Genomic DNA, 19,677 nt, shown 5'->3' on the forward strand with positions numbered 1-19,677 from the left:
TAGTATGGGGTATCGTAATGTCAAACAGATCTTAATCAAATTGTTAAAATATTTGGAGCTGTTCTCTATTTTAGCCTGAGTGTTTTAGTCAGTCATTGGTAATGAATGAGCTGAGGTCTGTGGCTGACACTGGGATGATTTTCAGCTGTCCTCAGATGAACTGATGGCTTATACAATGTCTGTCTGTGTGCTAGATGTAATACACAACTACAAATGAGAGAGTGTATGTGTGTGTTCGTGTTCTCACGCACGCATGTATGTGTTTTGTTTTTGCAATATTTCTTGTTGTTGGCTTCAACGTTTTTCTTCATTATTGTTGGCTCAGTTTGATGTTCAGCAATCTAGCAAATAGATCCTACACTAATGGCCATTACACAAAACTGACTGCCTGAAAATAACACAACTATAGCTTGTCCCTCTTGGACATATTTTGCATTCAACAATGATTGAATGTTTATGTGGGTTTTTCCGTCACCATACCACCCACAAAACAGATATATGCAATCGCAATGTGATCTTAATTAGTGTAGCTAATGCATTTATTTGTGTACAGATATTGATTTGTGAACTGAAGGATTCGTAAACAATGTGAATCTCAGTTTTGATTTTCCATAATCTTTTATTTATTAATTTGTTTGTCAAATTTGTTTGGTGTTGTACCCCAATGCAAGCATGTTTGTGTACCTGTTTGTTTGGGGGGTCTTTGGGGGTATTTCACAGTGTTGAAAAGGCTAAGTGCCTGTTCCTGCTACACCAGTGTTTATATTCCCTCCCTTTGAAGCTACCACCAATCTCCGAGCATTTATTAAGGCCACTGTTTGTCTTTGCTTCCGCACGTGTGTGTGTGTGTGAGAGAAGCACTAAGATGTCAGTGACCTTACTCTACTCTGGATGTTCTGTAATCTAAGTGGAATGTTGGGATTGCACAACCTTATCTTTTGAGGTCATTTAGAGTGCAAGAGCAAACACCAGAGCATGAAGAGAAGAGAGAGGAAGACGAACAAAAATGAGCAAAAAAAAAAAATTGTTACTATGTCTGATAGGTGGGGGCAATCTTTCTGTCTCTTTCCGTCATACATGTTTTTCATTTTTGCTGCTGAGGTGCCTATAAATATTAGCCTGGTCAAAACACACAAATTACCCACCACTCACAAAGAGGAAAAGAGTAGGAGCACGTGTGGGATAAACAAACATACAGAAGATGCAGCACATTAGTTTCAAACAAGTCCTGACATGTTGGCACACACATATATCCACACATGTGCAGACATAAAGGTAGACAGGCATGCTCAACATACGCAGCATGATCAGGATCATTAGTGCTTGTTAATTAGAGCTGTGTTAGTCAGGAGTGTGTTGTACCTGCTCAGCACTTTGCTAATGACCCTAACGCAATCAGCCACCTGCTGGGACTGAGCCATTAATAGACCAGAGTAGGCGACAAGAATAGACCAACATTGATGAAAGAGGAATAGGACAAGCCATTTACTTATGATTTTTCATCTCTATCAAACATTCATTTTAGTGAGTGGATAAATTGTGGAAATATTACCCTGAAGCTAAGTGCTGCAGGACACTGAAAAAAGCATATATATTTCTGAGCAAGTTATTATCATCTAACATTTTTTTTTTCTTTTATCACTTGTATGTCTTGTGTGGCTGGTTACAAATTCCACATTAGATGTGAAACATTATATGTAATACATATAAAATCAGACTACAAAGAATATAAGAATGCAGTTATTGCTTGAAAGCGTTAAACCTAACTCACTTGTCAGAAAATCTATTTATTTGAATCCTCCCTGTGCTGTGATTGGTTGAGAGATGGGTTAGGAAGAGCTCATGTGACTCAGCGGGGACACTTGGTCCATATTACTGTTGTGTAGCAGAAAGGCCATACAGAGGGATGCCCATTGGTGTGTGGTGGTCCTGTATGCAGTTCTCATAATTTCAGGGTCAGATGTGTTGTGTAAGTTGTCAGGTAGTTCATTTATGCCCCATTGTCTTCCCTGTTGGTGCCACAGCAGTTTCTGTTTGATATTGTATTCACGCATTTGTTTGCCTTAAAAACAAACATTCAGCCGCAAGTCTCTGAGGAACTTCCCAATGTGTACTGAAGTGTGCGCTTACAGGTTGATGTGCGTGTCTAAGTGTGTGTTTGCATTCCAGCTGTGTGTGAACATGACCAATGAACGGCTGAGGCAGTTCGTCTCTGAGGTGCTGTTCCAGCAGGAGCAGTCTGAGTGTCTGCAGGAGGGCATTGCCATGGAGACCCCACGCTCCTCTTGCTCCCAGCCTGCTGTTCTGGACTTCTTTCTTCAGGTGCTGTGTATTTCTAGTTTGGACTGGTTCAGCCTAGTTTGGCTTCACCATTGTAAGCGAACCCAGAGCATTGGTAAAAGATGAAAAATCACACAGCCAAATTAAAGTCACAGATAATTCCATCACTTAAGGAAGCTATTCTTGTGTGTAAGGCTTTTTTCATTTTTTTGGAAATGGCAGTAGCAAATTCCTGTTATCTTTTTTCTTTTTTTTCCCTAATTGAAATGGAATTTTAAAATGAGACGGCTAACGAAAACATAAGATCTAGAGTAAGCAAATTGTATTATGACAAATTTAGAGGTTAAGATGCATAAGGAGGACTTTATCACCAGGTTCTATCACTAATTATAAACTTTTTGTTTATTTACATTATTTATTTTCTATTATTTGTAATTTGTGCATATGTAAATATGTGTGTTCATGGGGTGTGGTTATATGTCCAGCAGGAAAGACACTGTTATGGAAGTTAACCGGGGAGAATTAACTACTTAGTGGAGAAGGAGTTAGATTTAATAAGCTTATGCTTCTTCCTGTTCCTTTTTGGACATGTAGTGAACATTGTTTTGTTGTTTGGTTTAACTGATTCAATTTGCTTTGGCTTTTATCATTTTCTAGTCCCATGTTCAAAATAAGGCCTTAATTTGCTCAAATGCCTCAGCAATTTAAAATAGAATTTGAGCTATTTGATGTCAGAGGGTCAATTCTGCCCAAGGGGGGATCAATAAAAGTTCTACAAGGACATATACTGAGCATGGATGACATAAATAACATATGAGCATTTGTTTGTTCTCCCTCCAGAAGCCTCAGGGACTGCTGTCTGTGTTGGATGAGGAGAGTCAGAGCCTGCGGCCAGCAGAGCAGAGCCTATACAAGAGGTTGTCGGCCCAGCTGGATTCCAATCCGACTCATGGATTCTCTTTCACAACTAAGGATGGCAATGGAAACCCCCCACCCAAAGACCAGGGACCTGCCTTCATTGTCAGCCACTACACTGGACAGGTCTGCCTGCTTTATATTTTGGGTATAACGTGCAGTCCATATCACCATGAGCTGTTTCTCAATCTTTGGCCAGAAATAAAAACTAAGTCTGTTTCTCTTTGCTGTAGTATATGATTTTCTTTTCTCACAAATCATAGAATTATGAAAATTATGTCAAAGATTTTGGATTACTTAATACTTAAGCATACAATATAAATTTACATGCAATTTTATGCTCACGCTATGTAATTTCTTTCCTGCACCAGTTCTTCTACACCCATATCACCAGCAGTAACCAACAGTTTAGCTTTCTGAAGTAGTGTGAACTTGTGCAAACACATCTTGACTGACTGATTGATTGATTGTAATTTCCACTCCCACAGCAAACATTGCACCCATCATGAGCGCTAAGAACTAAAAAAAAAAAAATAGGATCTGTGACATTTACAGAAAAACACTACAGTGGCAGGTCAATACCCTCCTAGCTGATGTGCACTCAAAAATGTATATACACTACCACATCTTGCAGCCCAAGATGGTTTTTACAAAGAAATAAGTAAATGTAAATTGTTATGCTGATAAATAACAGTAAATGTAGTGTATGAATATTTAAGTGATTGTCCATCAAAATTTGTTTTTCGATTAGATTTCATATGACCTCACAGGATCACTGACAAGAAACAAAGACTTCCTTCCTCAGAATCTCTTGTTCACAATGAAATGTAAGTACCAAATCAATAACACACAAATAAGCACATTGTGGAGTCAGTGCACACTTGATCACAAAGATGCACTTTTGTGAAACTAACAATGCACAAAACCACCCTTTGTCTGTATGTGGCTGTGTTTGTATGTGCGTGTGCTTCGTTCCATATGTGGCAGACAGCACCGTCTGTGTGTATATCGTCTATAGAAGGTGCCAGATGTGAGGTGTTGTGGTTAGTGCGACACAGGCAGTCGTTGTGTGACTGCCAGACTACCCTTTGCGTCCAGCAGCCTAATTGCTACAATTTCCATGATGAGGTTAATCTTCTCAAAGCTAGCCCTTCACTCACACTTGGCTGTTATCCCTCTGCCTCACTGAGGAGATGCCTCGCTTTCATCCACACACACTGACATTCGGTCAGTGTAGTTACTTCTTTAAGCCTTAACCTGAAAGCTAATAGGAGGCCAAAGGGATCTATCTAAGTCATTATTCGGGTGCTGGTGATGATTGCTTTTCATTTAGCCCATCTCAACAGACAATTACCCTTGGAACTGTGCATAATTAAATCCATGAATGAGTCTTTTTTTGTTTGTTTTTCTTTGCTTAGTATGCCTACCTATCATCCTTTCCTTTTCTCTCTCCTTCTCTCTTTCTTCCTCTCTCTGTCTCTTTATGTCTCTCTTTTAGCCTTTCAGAAACAAGTCACACACCCACACTCATACACATGTTGTTTGGCTTTCTGAATGAGCTCATTGTTGTTGTGGACCACTCCACGTGTTGCCGAGTGGCATAATCCAACTCCTCTTGTTGCCTCAACGATTGTTTACACAGAGTCTAACTTTTTGTTCCCCCCACCCTCACCCTGCTCTGATCCTTCCTTCCCTCCTGGTTTACATCCTGCTCACTGTTCTTTCCTTCTTTCTTTGCATCTCTTTATCTCACCTCTACTTATTCTCCTCCACCCCCTTATTTCCACCAATGCTGTTGCTCCTTTTCACTCTTGTTTTTCCTCCCTCTTTGTCCGTACGTGCTTTATACCCAACAGCTAGTGAGAGTGTGTTACTGCAGCAGCTCTTCCAGTCCAAGCTGACTCAGACTGGTTCTCTGATGCCAGCAACTCATGGCCGAATAGGGCTGAGGGGGCCTAAAGCTGCCCTGTTACTCCACAGGATGCCATCAGCCTCCCTTTTCACTGCCAACTCTGTCCCTCATCAGCCACGGAGATACCATGACCTTAGCAAGGTACAGTACACTGTTGACAGTGTAATGAGTGCAACGGTGCAACAGTATTTTGTTGCTCCATGCTTGTATCCGTTACACATACCAAAGAGTCATGAAACGAGATACATGCATCCATGTATCCATGAGTGAAACAGATTTTTGTCCCAACTGGCAACCCACTGCTCTGCTGATCAATGGGAAAAACAGGGATAGTATTTTTGGAAAACACAGCAGTCTAATTTAGGATACTTCCCATCACTGTGCTATATAAAGCTGTGGGAATAGGATTTCTTTGTATGGCCCTGCGAAGGGGTTGAAGCGTGTATACACATGCACACAAATGGGATAACAATAATCTTTACATAACAAGTAACCTTATTAAGTCTAACCACTCCATCTCTGTGTCCCTCCATTGTTTTTATGCTGCAATGTTTTGGTTAGCATATTGTTTTGATGCACATGCACCCTTGAAAAGCTTGCTGGTTCTGGGGGGTCAGCCTACATGTTCTGTGGCTCATAAGCCATTTAGCACAACAGGGAACGTCAGACCCTTTTCCATTTCAGATCTGCCCCAGAAAGCTTATATGATAACTCAGAGCAATATTGCAAACCTGCACTGGATACAGGACTGTAAATAAGAAAAATGGTATTGATCAGAAGATTTTGTGCATATAGAAACATAATAGACTTACAGTACGAACAGGCAGAACCCATAAATAAAATGACTGAAACTCAGAAATTGACAGACGGAAGAGTGGTTCAGTTGAATTTTGCAAGGTCATATACAGCATCAAGGACAAATTTTTTTTTCTCGCATCTTGTTAAAGCTACACAGCTGAGTTGAAGTGATAATTATGTTGCATAAATGTTCCAGAGTCTTTAGATGCAACCTAAAGTAAGATGCCAAGCCCTAATATTTTTGTCATTATTGCCTCTTTGCTTTTGCAGATCTTAAAGAAGAAGGGCTCAAGCTCCTTCCTCCAACGACTAGAGCGGTGTGGGCCCATCACAATGGCTGTCCAAATGAGGGTGAGATTAAATGTGTATTTTTCTCTTGCAAGTTAAAAATGATTACAGCTTAAGCACACAATCGAACCAAATTTGCAAAAACCACTTTTCTCTTGCGTTTTGGTGACACCTCATTTTGTATTTATTTTTACTTAATATCCACTTTGTTTCTGCTGATAAAATAAGGACGCTGAAACGCTCTCCCAGTAGCAGTACCTTTAGTCTGAATGAAGTCAGTGTGTTGCACAATCAGAGTTGTGGGCTTGTGGTCAATGTGTCCCTCGAGGAATGGCAGAGAAGCGGAGTGGGCTGAAAAATGATGCTCTACCAAGCCAAACATGAAGCCCTCCACATGAATGAATGAACAATGAACAACAACCACTGTGTGCCATGCACACGCAGTTGTGTGTGCTTACGCATATTTGGTGGGAATGTGAATGCTGGTGGTGACGTTAAAAGATGAGGGGTGAGGTGTTTAGCATTGTACCTAAGGGTATGCAGAGCCTATACGTCAGATTGAGGCATGGCAAAAACAAAGATGCAAGTGTTTACTTTTGTGTGGATGTGTGGGTGTCTGTGTGACCTTGGATGTGGCATCTGTGAATTCAGTGCATGAAGAAAAGCTTCCTTGGACTCGCACAGCAATAGAAAAAGCAAAGAGCTCTTTGTGTTTTGTTTTGTTTTTTCCTCTTGAAGAGAAACACTCCCCCAAAAATCAGGCCACTTTGTTTCAAACAGTGTGATCTCACTCCAGTCACTGTGGCTTGCTCTTCAACTAAAATGCTAAATGTCATTAATCAGAGTACGTTATTCAATATCGGTTATAAAGAATGATAAGTGAGTGTCTTCAACTCTTCTCTCCTTTTCCCTTTTCCAGAATTCACTGTCAGAGGTGACCAGTAAACTGCAGGCTTGCACTTCCCACTTTGTGGAGTGTGTGTGCCCCAACTCCAATGGTCAGCCAGACAGTTTTGACAGCTTCCATGTGTCTACCCAGCTGCAATACATTGGGGTGCTTGAGATGGTGCGTGTGATTCGTTATGGATATCCTGTCCGCCTGACCTTCCCAGGCTTCCTCAGCAGGTCAGTGCTAGATAATATTGTGTAATGCGTCATACACTGCCCTGTGAAGTTATTGTTCTCCTTATTGTCTCTGCATGCTGATTTAGTCACCTCATATGCTCCTCTCTTCTCTCTCGGCTTGTTCTCTCAGGGAAATGTCTTACAGATGTTGGGTTGCGCTGCATCTTCTTTTTGTCTTGCTGAGCTCAGTTGTACAGACACATTACACTCCCAGCAGGTCACTGTGATCTCTGTCAGGTTAGATATGACAACGCTAGCAGGTCAAGCTCCTCCAAAAGTTTGAAGCATACTCCTTCCCTACATCTGCAAATGAATGGATGGGCATATGCTATACTTCATAACAGCCTCACGTGTATGCTGATACATAAGCATTAACAAGTCATTGCAACCTGCAATGTTAAAAGCCCACTTTAACCTTGAGTGCAGTTTTGGAGTATTAGAGTCTATTGCAGCTGATGAATGTCACTATCGCATTTCGCATGTCAGCCTAACACACATTTACTACTCAGTTGTGTTTAAGGTCACTATGTTCCTCACTTAAATGTTGGTCATTATATCCATCAGCCCCTCTTTTCTAAACTCTAAACTATGTTCCTGGCTTTCCCTCTCCTCTAATTCCTCACACACAGACTGGATGGATGGTTTTTGTTTTTTTTTGTTTTTTTTCTTATATGAGATGTATTTCTCACCTTTTTCTGTTGAGAAACTGAATGAAATGTTTCTGTCACACTGGTACAGTTTAACTTGCAAAATCTCTGCCTGTTTTCCTGGTTCCTTGTTCAAAATGGAAAACTGAGAGGCTTTAGCTCTTAAGTCTCTCTCTCTTTCTCTCTCACATCCTCAGTGTGTATCTCAGCGTTGCTCTCGCTCTTTCTTTTTGAGGATAAAGGGATTAACACAAACATTCCTGCCAGATAACAAAGGACAAAGCTAGTGAGTCACATGACCTCCCCTCCCAAAAAAAGTTTCCACTACTCTGCTGTAACCATCATCACAGCACACACACACACAAGTCCCAGAGGCAAACATCCGTAATCCTGATTTTTAATGAAAAGGAAATCTAATACATCAAGAATCCATTTATTATTATCACTAAAACTGTGCCTTAAGCAATTAGGTTTGTTATTGACCACTGTCAGACAGAATAGCGCTTTAATGCTAAAGGGAAAAAAAAGCATGGCTCTTATTTGGGAAACAGAAGGGTCTCTGGCTGGATTTCTGGTCCCCAAATATGCTGCCAAGTAAGACGCTTAAAAAAAAAAAAAAAGGATTTGTGGATTCATGATAAAGAATCATGGAAGCTGATGCCCAAGTGCCTAACATTATCAAGTGCTTAACAAGTGTGTAGAATCAATTGTAGGTACAATCTGCACGCTATTTTGTATGCTTAAATCAACCAGTGTTGAAGGGATTCTCATATAATAGCTTTTCATAAGGGAATACCTGGACTAGGAATTGAATCTGGGGAATTTGGCCCATCTCAAAGTGAATCCAATATAGATCCCAGCTAATGCTCATTGTTCGATCTGTAATTGAAAAATTCCTGCTGAGGGGTTTGTGAATGAGGTTTGTTAAACCATATGTGCGTCTGAGCATGTGTATTTGTGAACAGTAGTCTGTGGGTGGCTGTCGTATATGTTTTTTAGGAAGCCATGTGTTGCTCGATAAGCTCTGTTAGCAAAGCCTGTGACCAGGAGATAACCAAGCATCACAAGGGACAGCCTGTTGCCAAAAAGAAGAAGCGTAACCGTTGCTAAGATGGGGGATACGCCAGAGCATGGTCAAAAGTGTGAATTGAGTTTGTTTTTGGTTAACTCGGTTATTTGTGTTACACATTTAATTGGTACTTATTCAACTTATTTTTAATCAGCAGAACTTTTAAATTAGCCATTGCATTACTTTCAGTCAAGCTTCATTAATGGCTACTTAACACCACCAGTGCACAAAGCACTCATAAAAAAGCCCCAGAGGTGTCACTCTGAACAGAACATGACAAAAGATGTATTTCATGTAAAAGATACTGTACTTGGGTACTTCTTCATGAAAAAGCAATAAAATTACCTCCATAATTTAATCTCTGATGTGTCACTGGTTTGCCATCATTGTAAATGTGTGTTAGTTATGTTTTATCGACGTATAAATCAAGCTTTTGTGTGTTCCTTCGTCCGACATGTGTTGCTGCTCTGCTGTTTATGCATTAAAGCCATGCTTGATTTAAGTGGCTGGAACTCACAAAGACAGCAGTCAACCCAGCCCAACTGTCATTCATATCTTCCTCTCTCTCCACTACTGGTTTCAGCACAGACAGGGCCAATGAATGAACACAGCCTGGCCTGGGAGAGGAAAGAGCTGCTGCAGAGTGGGGGTGGACTGCACTGCTTTCCTCACAGAGCTCTTTCTCTTTTGATTTCTCATTCTTCAATCACATGCTTTCTCCACCGAGCCCACATTTCCCTTTTTCCTCTCATCTTTCATTTTTACTTTTTCATTCAGATCCCGTAATTTTTAGTTTTGTTCTTTCCCACATGCACACATACGTAATCCCTTTTTTCTTTTCCTATTTGTCACTCTTTCTAAACAGTCCCTGGCTCTTGACTAACAAAAAATGACAGGCCAATAAATCAGCCATTAATCTTGAGGTTGTTGTACTCTCCTCACACAGTGGAACCATGCAGGCCACTTCACTAAGTCATAGTGGCTGCCTGAAGCGAATTACATTAGTGTCCTGGTAACCACAGTGATTTATGAGGAAATCTATTTTACTGTTGCTTTTATTTGGCTTTTATTATACACTATGTGTTTTGTGGCAGGGGTTTATTTTCTGCCAATGTGTTAGGTCAAATACTACAATTTGAACCTTGGTCCTGTTAATCCCAGCCCTCCATATGTGTTTATTTGCTCTATTGTACGTACATTATTCAAAAGTGGATAAAAAGGGAGGGGAGTATTCAAAGAAAAGGTCACAAATGCAGCGCAAAAGCATATATGTCATATTTTTTATGGGAAGTGGCTCCTCATCATCACCCTCAACTGATGGATAAATACTTTTTTTTTTTTTTTTTTTTTTTGGAGGGGGGAGTGTAAAATTGCTTGCAAAATATCAATCATTTCAGTCTGACCACTGAGGTGAATGTCCATGACTAACCAAACTGTAGTTGCCACATCTTCAGTCTATTTGCATGTCAGATTCATAAAAGCATCTTCACAGAGGAAATTAGAGGTTCGCATCCCCTTCACCATCTCTGCTCAATAACAGTGGCCACTGATGGCCGTTTGGTCACCAAGAATTCCGTTAGCACCCTGTAGCCCTCCCTTTAAACTCTTATCAAAAGGGTTATTTCAACCTTCTTTGACTTCACATGAAGCCCTCTTGGGTCTTGTAAAAGCAGGGACCATCGATGGTTTTTCATATCCTCATAGGGGAGGTCATGGGTTTACAGACTTCCTTTGCGTTTTATGGGCCCAGTGGGACAGTGTGTGTTGTCTGTGGGGCTGGTATTACCATACAGAGATAGGGTGAGGGAGAGTTAAGACAGACCCCACTCCTGTAAATCAAACAAATCCTACAGTGCACTCTCTTACTTACTGCTGACAATACAGGTGGCTTTTGCTTCCAGACATCTGCTTATGAAATTTCACTCATCAGATGTGTGACATCATCAGCAGATTCTGATTCTCATTGATAACAGCAGAGGCAGAGGACTCATTGCTTCCACCATTTGGGGAAATTGCATATTTGGTTGGTTAGTGTCCCACTTTCATTGAGAAGAAATCTGTCTGATAAGTGCACATGCAGGCTTTCTTTTACATCTCCCTTAATAAATTCATATAGGAATGACCATGCCAGGTAGTGATACCACAAACTCCACATTTTAACATTTGAACAGTTCAGTAAGCTCCTTTTGATACACGACAAAAGAAAAATATGTACCTGTTTTCTCAAGACGAACATAAAAGACGTAACCTTCACTTTTTTGTCTTGAAAATAAGAAATCATGTCTATGTGTACTTGGGACACGTCAGCAACTATATTGCTCCTGACTTTGAATAACTACTTATGAAGAAGACAATATTTTGTTTTCATTCCAGCCACGTTTAAGGCATTCAGTTTGGCAGGTTTATGTTCATATGCCAGTGTTTGTTTGCTGTCTTTACTCACTTACGTTTCAGAGTTCACTCAACGTAAAACCATTAGACATTTTCTGTCTGTGAAAACTATATCAACATGCCTCACTTCTCCTTTCACCCCCACAAACCCAACCACAAACAAACCACAGTCTCCCTCTAGCTGACCATTCATAGCAATGGTTGCCCAGGGCAACACCAATAGGAGCAGATGCTGTTTGGCTGGTCTTCTGTATGACCCCACTGACCTTTGAACTCATTGTTTCTGAAATGAGACAGCAACACTTTGGCTTGTCTAAATGTTTTAATTTGCTACTTTAAGAGACTTCTGTTTTTCTCTGTGTCTCAGGTATAAAGACCTTGTGGTACCAAGTTTGGGTGTCGGGAAGAAATTGTCAGCAGAGGAGAAGTGTCGCTCAGTTCTGCAACAGTCAAGACTCCAGGGATGGCAGGTGTGTAGGTGTGTGTGGGTGTATATGTGTGTATCTGCCTTTTTTTTTTTTTTTTTTGCCTCTGCCAATAACAAAAGGTTTTCCAAATTACTTAATCCTTGACCCTGTATTTGAAAGATCCCATGGAATCTTTGACAACTCCTTCCAGCTGCCCCGCCTCATCATAATTCTTCTCACGCACACACCCACACTCACACAGAACACCAAAGATTCCCCAACCCCCTCTTTCCTGTCTACCAGACTGCTGTTGTGTCTGAGTGTGTGACCCTACAGGTCACATCAGCTCCTGCCTCACACATGCATACACACTCCTCAACAATGCCCTACAGACACCTTTTCATGCAACCCTGCTTCACACAGAGACACACACTACTCCAACAAGTAGCATGTGCTGGACGTAAAGTCTGTCTGTGGAAGTATGTCACCCTTCAGTTCTGTGCACCTGGTATAGAGTGACCTCTATCCAAATGGCCTCTGACTTCAGGAGTTGAATGTAGCTCTCAACATGCAAATTCACACCCTGCCCAATCTCTACACCCACCTATCATAGATCATTGCTTCATCAGCCCTCTCCCATCTCTCAACAAGCAAAGCACAGTCTTCTGAGATTTCCAATAGGAAACAGCTTCTCAGGCTCTAATGTCACCTCTTGTAATCTGATGATCGAGCCAGTGTAATGTGTAACAACTATTTTGTACATATGTTCGATCAGATCATTTGTGTTACTGTGTGTGTAGATGGGCAGCAGTAAAGTATTTCTGAGATACTGGCAGGCAGACCAGCTCAACGACCGCTGCTACCAGCTTCATAAAAAGATCATCACCTGTCAGAGAGGTATTTATCCCAAACAAGATATTCTATTACATGTTCATCTGTCTATCTCTGATTGTGCTGATATTTATCTTCACCTCCTCGTCATATCTCAGTGATTCGAGGCTGGCTGGCAAGACAGCGGGTTCACCACAGGCTGTCTCTACAGCAGAGAGAGGAGTGCAGTGTGCAGCGTTTTCTGCAAGGGGCAGAGGACATGGGGCTACGAACCTATGACCAGTTGGTCATTCAAAATGCATCCGACATTGCGCGAGAGAGTGACCGTCTGCGCTGCCATGGCAACACTCTTCTCAATACCCTTGGCAACAGCCCACCGCTTGGTGAGAGGCCTGAGCCGGTGGGAAAGGAGGAGGAGCAACCTGTCAGGAGGTAAATTAAGTAAACAGAATATTCAATCAGAACATGATGGGCAACTATTCATCTTTGTTATCACCTGTATGATCATTGAAGTTAGTATGTGCTGTTTGAATGATTGACTTCCATCATTCACCTGATTACTTCACAACAGTGCAGCCAAACAAGACTGTAGGCTCTAAAATATGACTTTTATTCCTCAATACAATATAATCATTTACTGTATCATTGTTTAGCCTACAAAAACAACCCATTCTGCAGCCTTTTCACGGATTTTATAAATGTAAAGAAATTATTTGCCTTTGTGTGTGTGTGTGTGTGTGTGTGTGTGTGTTTGGTTAATGATGTAGCTATGTGTGCTATACACTTTTAATTGTAAGCCTCATGATTGATCATCAGATAATGAGCTGCATTATCAGATTATATTAGTACTGTGTTGCACTTATGGAATGCTATCTTTATTGCCACTATACCTTATTCTAATATAAGACAGAAAAAGTGGATTAACCCTGGAGGGCAGAATGAAGAAGTGCAATAAGCTAATAGGAATCTCTTTAGAGGCGGTGCTAAATGAATGACCTTAATTTTCATTTCTCTTACTTTTTTAAAATTATGGCTGTCTTTAGAATAATACCAGAAATTTCACTTACGCATTTTAGTTCTATTAAACCTATATATATATATATATATATATATATATGTGTATGTGTATATGTATACTTATATTTTTAATTATAATAATTTATAATTAATTTATAATTAATATCACCTTCCCATCTCATTCCGTATCATTTGTGTTGCATACTGGCACTATTTAATATACACACTTTTATTCAACTTTGACATTGAGAATATGAGGATATGTGAAAAACTCAAGGCCGCAGAATGACAAAATAAATGTGCATTTAAAATTTATCTTCAAGCAGTCATTGTAAACAAATTTCAGCTCTCAGTGGCATGAAAGAAGGTTGAATGTAACTCATCACAGTGGTAGAAATTGGTAATTTGCATATTTTAATGAGCAATGGCCACTCCTGTAATAAGAAAATGTGAAAAGTCACCACATTACTCCCGCAACAGCAGATTTTCATATGTTTTGATAATTAAGTATGTTTGACATATACAAATCTTGAGATAGGAAAAGATGCAAGGGCATATGATTTTGGTACCCTCTTTGTGTCCTTGTACATGTAACATCTGCTGCAATGACAAGAGACAGGAGCACAGAGAGGCTAAAAGAGGGAGGGGTGTCAGTAGGCATTAGAGCAGAGTGTGCAATGTTGCTGAAATAATTTTTAGGTACACGTACATACTTACTTAAATACAAATGCACTCACAAGCACACATTCATCAAAACTCCGCTAATTTATCAACAGCCCTTTAAAATGCCTTCCCCCATCACTTGCACACATGCTAGCCCCATCCTTCCCATCCCCCGCATTTGTTGAGCCAACAGATGGCACACCCAGTTTAGCAAAGGAAATATCAAACTGAATGTTATCAAATTACCTCTAAAAGATTAGATTTGAGGCATAATATCTTTGGTCTTTATCCTGTAATTGGCCTCCTTAGCTCATATTTGTGAAATGAAAGTTGAAGCAGGCATATATTAAGTTGAACTATGTAAATGCTCTGATTGACTAAAAATAATTGCATGTAAAAATTCTCTGTGGCTACAGCATTTATGAATCTTTTATGGAAAGTGTTAATCAAATATGAATGATACAAATGTTCAGACAAACAAACAAAAGAATCTTAATACTTGATTGAAATATAAATTTTCTTATTCATGGATTTGTCATATCCGTTTACAGGGTTGTGGATAAAAGTGGAAAAGTCCATGAGGGCTGTGTCAATGGGGGAAGAGTTTTTCGCCACTTCCGGTCCAGTTCAGTGCCCATCCCTCTTGCCATGGAGAACATGGTCCATTCTTCTGCCAGTCCACCGTTGAAGCCTGCCCTGCAGCAGGTAGCTCATACCAGTGAGGATGGAGCATGTGGGGGGGGTCTTTCATCTCCTCGGAAGCAACCTCCTCCAAAACCAAAGAGGGACCCGAACACCCGTCTGAGTGCATCATATGAGGCAGTCAGTGCTGGGTTGACGATGTCAGCCAAGGAGAGCCCCACTCCAGAGGGATATGGTTCGCCAGCTGGAAGTCCCCCTAAATCCCAGCTGTCCCCCACAGACCCTGCAGGTATATCACTTCTATTGTTCTTGTTTGGAAGACCAAACAAATGATTTTTTTATGCTTCATCACTGTTGCCTAATGTTTTGCCTAATTTTTTTTGCTTTATTTGTAATTTTCTCAGCCTTGTCCAAGCCTCGCCCCCACAGTGATGACTACACAACCATGAGGAAGGTGCCACCTCCCAAACCTAAGCGCAGTCCCAACACTAAGCTGACAGGCTCATACGAGGAGATCAATGCCGTAGCACCCCAACTCCACCAGCTACGTCCCGCTGATGTGAAGCTGGCCTTGCTGTCCCGCGCTGGGGGATTTGGAGGGTTTGGTGGTTTAATGCAGAAAGCAGCTTCAATTGAAGCCCCACAAGGGGTATCACTGAGCCTATACCAAGGTCATGATGAAGAGGATGTATACATAGAAATGTTGGGCTCTCAGCCACGGACTCGGAGCCTCCAGGAGCCTCCTGATAGCCCAGAACTGGCTGACTCAGAAGGTGTCTATGAGGAAATGAAGTATTTCCCTCCTGAAGATGTGGTGCCTCCTGCCACTGTAATTACCAAGGCAGCAAAACTGGAGGCTTTAGGTCTGGGCTTGGTAGGATTAGGGACATCGCCTCCTCAAACCAGCGAGAATAAACGAATTGCAGCAGCAGTGGCTGCTGGCATGGACCTCACTGCTACTCACTTGCAGAGTTCAATCTGCAGTGGAGCTCCCAAAGCTCAGCATGGTAAAGATGGCAGCTGTGACATCCCTGCACCATTCCCAAACTTGCTTCCCCATCGTCCGCCTCTCCTTGTGTTTCCACCATCCCCTGTCACCTGCTCTCCTGCTTCAGATGAGTCGCCCCTCACTCCTCTAGAGGTAAAGAAGCTGCCGGTATTTGAAACAAACTTGAACTATTCTACTGGTCCAGACAGCCCTTTGTCTCCACAGTATGCCCGCCAGAGGGCTGACTCCTCCCCAAGCCTCACTGTACTCATGCCAGAGAAGAGGTCTACACCTCCACTCACCCCTCCACCTCCTCCTCCTCCTCCGCCTAGTGCCCCACCTCCTCCCTACAGACCTCCTTCACATTTCCCCTTCCCACCTGAGGCAAGCTTCCTGGCTCTGACACGAGCAGCATCTGTCACGAGCGGCTCAGACTCTCCAAAAACATCTTCTCAAAGGGCAGGTGTGGAGCCACTGGGAAAACCGCCTCCCTACTCCCCAGTGAAGATGTCTCGTCCTGAGCCTCGGAGAGCTCACTCATGCTCCTCCTCTCCCTTGCTATTCAACCCAGCCAATGGCAGACCTCTGACCAGCCCCTTGGATGAACTCAACAGTCTTTTCAGCTCTGGACGCAGCCTGCTAAGGAAGTCCACGTCTGGCCGGAAGACAAGAGATGGAGGTATGTCACATATGCCCATACAGCTGTGAGAGGATTGTGCACACGTACATTTTTAAAGACTTGACATTCTAAAAAAAAAAAAAAAAAGAAAAACTCTCCATCCTTTTTGCTTTTTCTTCTATTTATTATTTTCAATTGCACCTGAATTTGTAGGTTAATAATCTACTTACTGGCTCAATAACCTGAGTCAGACCAAGACAGTCTGGTCTCTACCAGTACATTTTGTTAGATACTGGGTGATTAACTTTTGTTTAACAGGAGTAATAACCTTTTGTTATTATGATTGCATCTGTGACTTCCATGTCTGTGTTTGAATGTAATAGAAGAGAGATGCATCAGCATCTTAAGGCTTTCTTGTATAACCTCATTCTCTACACTGGAAATACCTTACATTAATTCAGCCATCCTCTTGGCCCACTTGAGGCAGCCCATCTATTACAGTCTCCAGTGCAGCGCCCTTTGGCTGTTGTAGCTGCCCTGTAACATGTTAGCTAATGAGCTAGCTGGCGTAGCCCACTTAGTGTCTCACTGAACTTTCATGATACAGCTGTGTAACAGCTCAATGTGCTCCATGTAGAGCATATACAGACTCTGTGACACTGATGCAAAGGTTGAACTTTGCAAAAGGAGGACAGTGATATTTGGCTCACCTAGTAAATGAAATAGGTTGGTCTGCAGGTTAGAGGTTTTCAAATACACAAGAGATTACTTTGTGTTATTTTTATTTAAGTACATTTCTAATTGATTATCCATACTGAGAAAGCATGGGCTAATCACAGAAGGAAGAAATTGTGTTGTCCCACTGTGTTTCTCCAAAGTGTATTAGTTGTGGTTGGGTTAATAATAAATGAGCTGTAGCACAATGAGGATGCACATTAAATATTTAGTGCCTCACTCGAGTTTTGCGGAACGGAGTGTGACTGACCAGCAGTTCAAACAGACCGTGCTGGACAACAATCAAGGTGACCAGAAAAACAGGTGAAAGTACAAACTCCTGTTGTCAACAATCAGTCATCTTTATAGAGGGATGTTGTTGTGGAGTTGAGTCACACTTCTATAATAGAAACATGTTTAAAGGGCAGGTAGCTGAACTCCTTATAAGAGACGGAATGAGAGCAAGTGGACATATGCCTCACGTGATATCTTGCACTCAACCCTTCGTCGGCCCTTGACGCAGGAAAAGTGCTAGCGTCATGGAAACTGTGTATGTGACAGGGGAACCTGGCACTGGGGTATTTTGAGTGAGCAAAGCAAGGCAGTCTGCTTAGATCAGACCGTTGAGGGATGCCAATGGGCTTAACAGGATGGCCTACTTCCGTTCCCTGCGGCTGTGAAATGGCTGAGTGTGATACCTGACGCTGTGGGAGTGGCCAGGGGTTACAGTTACTATCCCAGACATCTCTGTGAAGACCAGCTGTCTTTCAATCCTGCTGCTCCCCCTCCTCATCAACAAGGAATGAGAAAACCACAGGAATGCCAGGGGAAGAGGGCAGGTGGTCATAGCAGGCCTCAGGAAATCACTGTCATAAGACATCTCATGCCTCTGCAGCAACACACCATTTTACAAATTGTGATAAAGGTCCAATCCTCTCTCGTAGTTTTTACCCTAACTAACCCTAATACTCACTCTGAATCATCCTTTCACTATCATGCAACTCTCACATGGACTCTTTGTGTCTCTCTCTACCTGGCCTTTTGTCCTGCACAAACACACACCTACCCCATTGGACCTTTAGTAGATTTTGCTATGTTTATATTTAGGTATCTTGTGACCATGGGGTGACCAGAAGGCATGCATTCTCAGTGTGGGACAGCAGCTGACGAATTCCCATTCACACTCACATGCACATGAACCCACGGTCTCTTACTCATTCAGAGTCTGAGACCATGTGAGACTTGAGGAGCAGCAACAGGAGCCGAGGCAGGTCATGTGGAGTCGTCTTCCCACTAGGCAGAACTGTACTAATACTTTTTAAAATGCTAGGATAGACATACAAGGAGGGCTTGTGGGACTAAATGGAGCAAGACTAGGTCAAAACATAAAACGCCTTAAGGCTGGAGGGTATTGCAGGCTATTTGCATTCTGCCTGGCGTCAGCAGGTTTCAGCTTTTTATTTATTTGCTGTCTCTGCTAACACAGACACAATTTTATGACTGACAAATTCCAATAAAACTGGTTGCATTGCTTTTTATTTTTGTGTTTGTTTTGTCAGACATTACATAATGGAGACCAAAACAGAGCCCTTTAAGTCTGCATATTAACATTTAATCCAAGTAACATTTTGCTGCACTGCAAATTGCTGATTTTATTTCTTCAATAATAGCCTTTTTGACAAAAAACACAATAGAAATAGGTGAGTGACAATGTTTGTGCTGTGATTTCAGCTGTAAAATTATCTGTAAAGTTAGCAGCTTGTGTAGATTAGCCACCGTGTGGTTGCCATAAAAAATCAGCGAAAGCCAAACCTTGTTCAATACTGGCAACTCTCTACTATGGAAAACAATTTAGGCTTGTTTCAAAATGTACTTTTTAGATAAGCAGATAAATCGGTTCCTTGTCACTGGTTATACAATCGTGGTTGTTGTCAAATAATTTCAGAAGTACAATGACCAATGGGGAAATTCCAGAGTTCGTTCAGTTAGTCAACCAGCAACATTTGCATTTCTAGCGGGTCCAGTGTTGTGGTCCAGCAAATTTTCATCACATTGACAAGAATATAGTATCTGAGATAATCATTGAAATAAAAAGTTTTGTTGCCCTGCCAGCATCAATAGTGCTATGCATGAAGGAATTTAATGTTAAAGGTTTACCATATATACTGATGTGTTGAGTATTTTCGTTGATCTACATTTCTTTCAGGATTCAATTCTAATATCAATCTGCCAGGGAGGGAAGATTGTGGCTCTGCCCCTACCTCACCATCTCTGCAGCTACAGGACAAGAATGCCAACAACCATTCTCCTCACTCCCCAAGCCCTGGCCCCATAGAGAACGGCAACCAGATCTCCAATGGTAACAGCCAAT

General features: G+C 41.6%; 1 protein-coding gene across 2 annotated transcripts in view; it reads left to right on the top strand.

Annotated features, from left to right (window-relative positions):
• Positions 1–19,677, top strand: part of myo16 (myosin XVI) — an 84,224-nt gene that overhangs the window by 58,266 nt on the left and 6,281 nt on the right. For both annotated transcript variants that reach the window (XM_029492897.1, XM_029492896.1), the window contains exons 22-33: positions 2,170–2,322; positions 3,121–3,321; positions 3,947–4,022; positions 5,052–5,248; positions 6,176–6,256; positions 7,113–7,318; positions 11,793–11,895; positions 12,633–12,729; positions 12,822–13,095; positions 14,895–15,274; positions 15,390–16,652; positions 19,513–19,665. In XM_029492897.1, the coding sequence (XP_029348757.1) occupies positions 2,170–2,322; positions 3,121–3,321; positions 3,947–4,022; positions 5,052–5,248; positions 6,176–6,256; positions 7,113–7,318; positions 11,793–11,895; positions 12,633–12,729; positions 12,822–13,095; positions 14,895–15,274; positions 15,390–16,652; positions 19,513–19,665 (3,184 nt within the window). The remainder of the gene's footprint in view (positions 1–2,169; positions 2,323–3,120; positions 3,322–3,946; positions 4,023–5,051; positions 5,249–6,175; positions 6,257–7,112; positions 7,319–11,792; positions 11,896–12,632; positions 12,730–12,821; positions 13,096–14,894; positions 15,275–15,389; positions 16,653–19,512; positions 19,666–19,677) is intronic.

This window comes from Echeneis naucrates, chromosome 21 (genome assembly GCF_900963305.1).
Source record: "Echeneis naucrates chromosome 21, fEcheNa1.1, whole genome shotgun sequence".
In the NCBI taxonomy this organism is placed as follows: Eukaryota; Metazoa; Chordata; class Actinopteri; order Carangiformes; family Echeneidae; genus Echeneis; species Echeneis naucrates.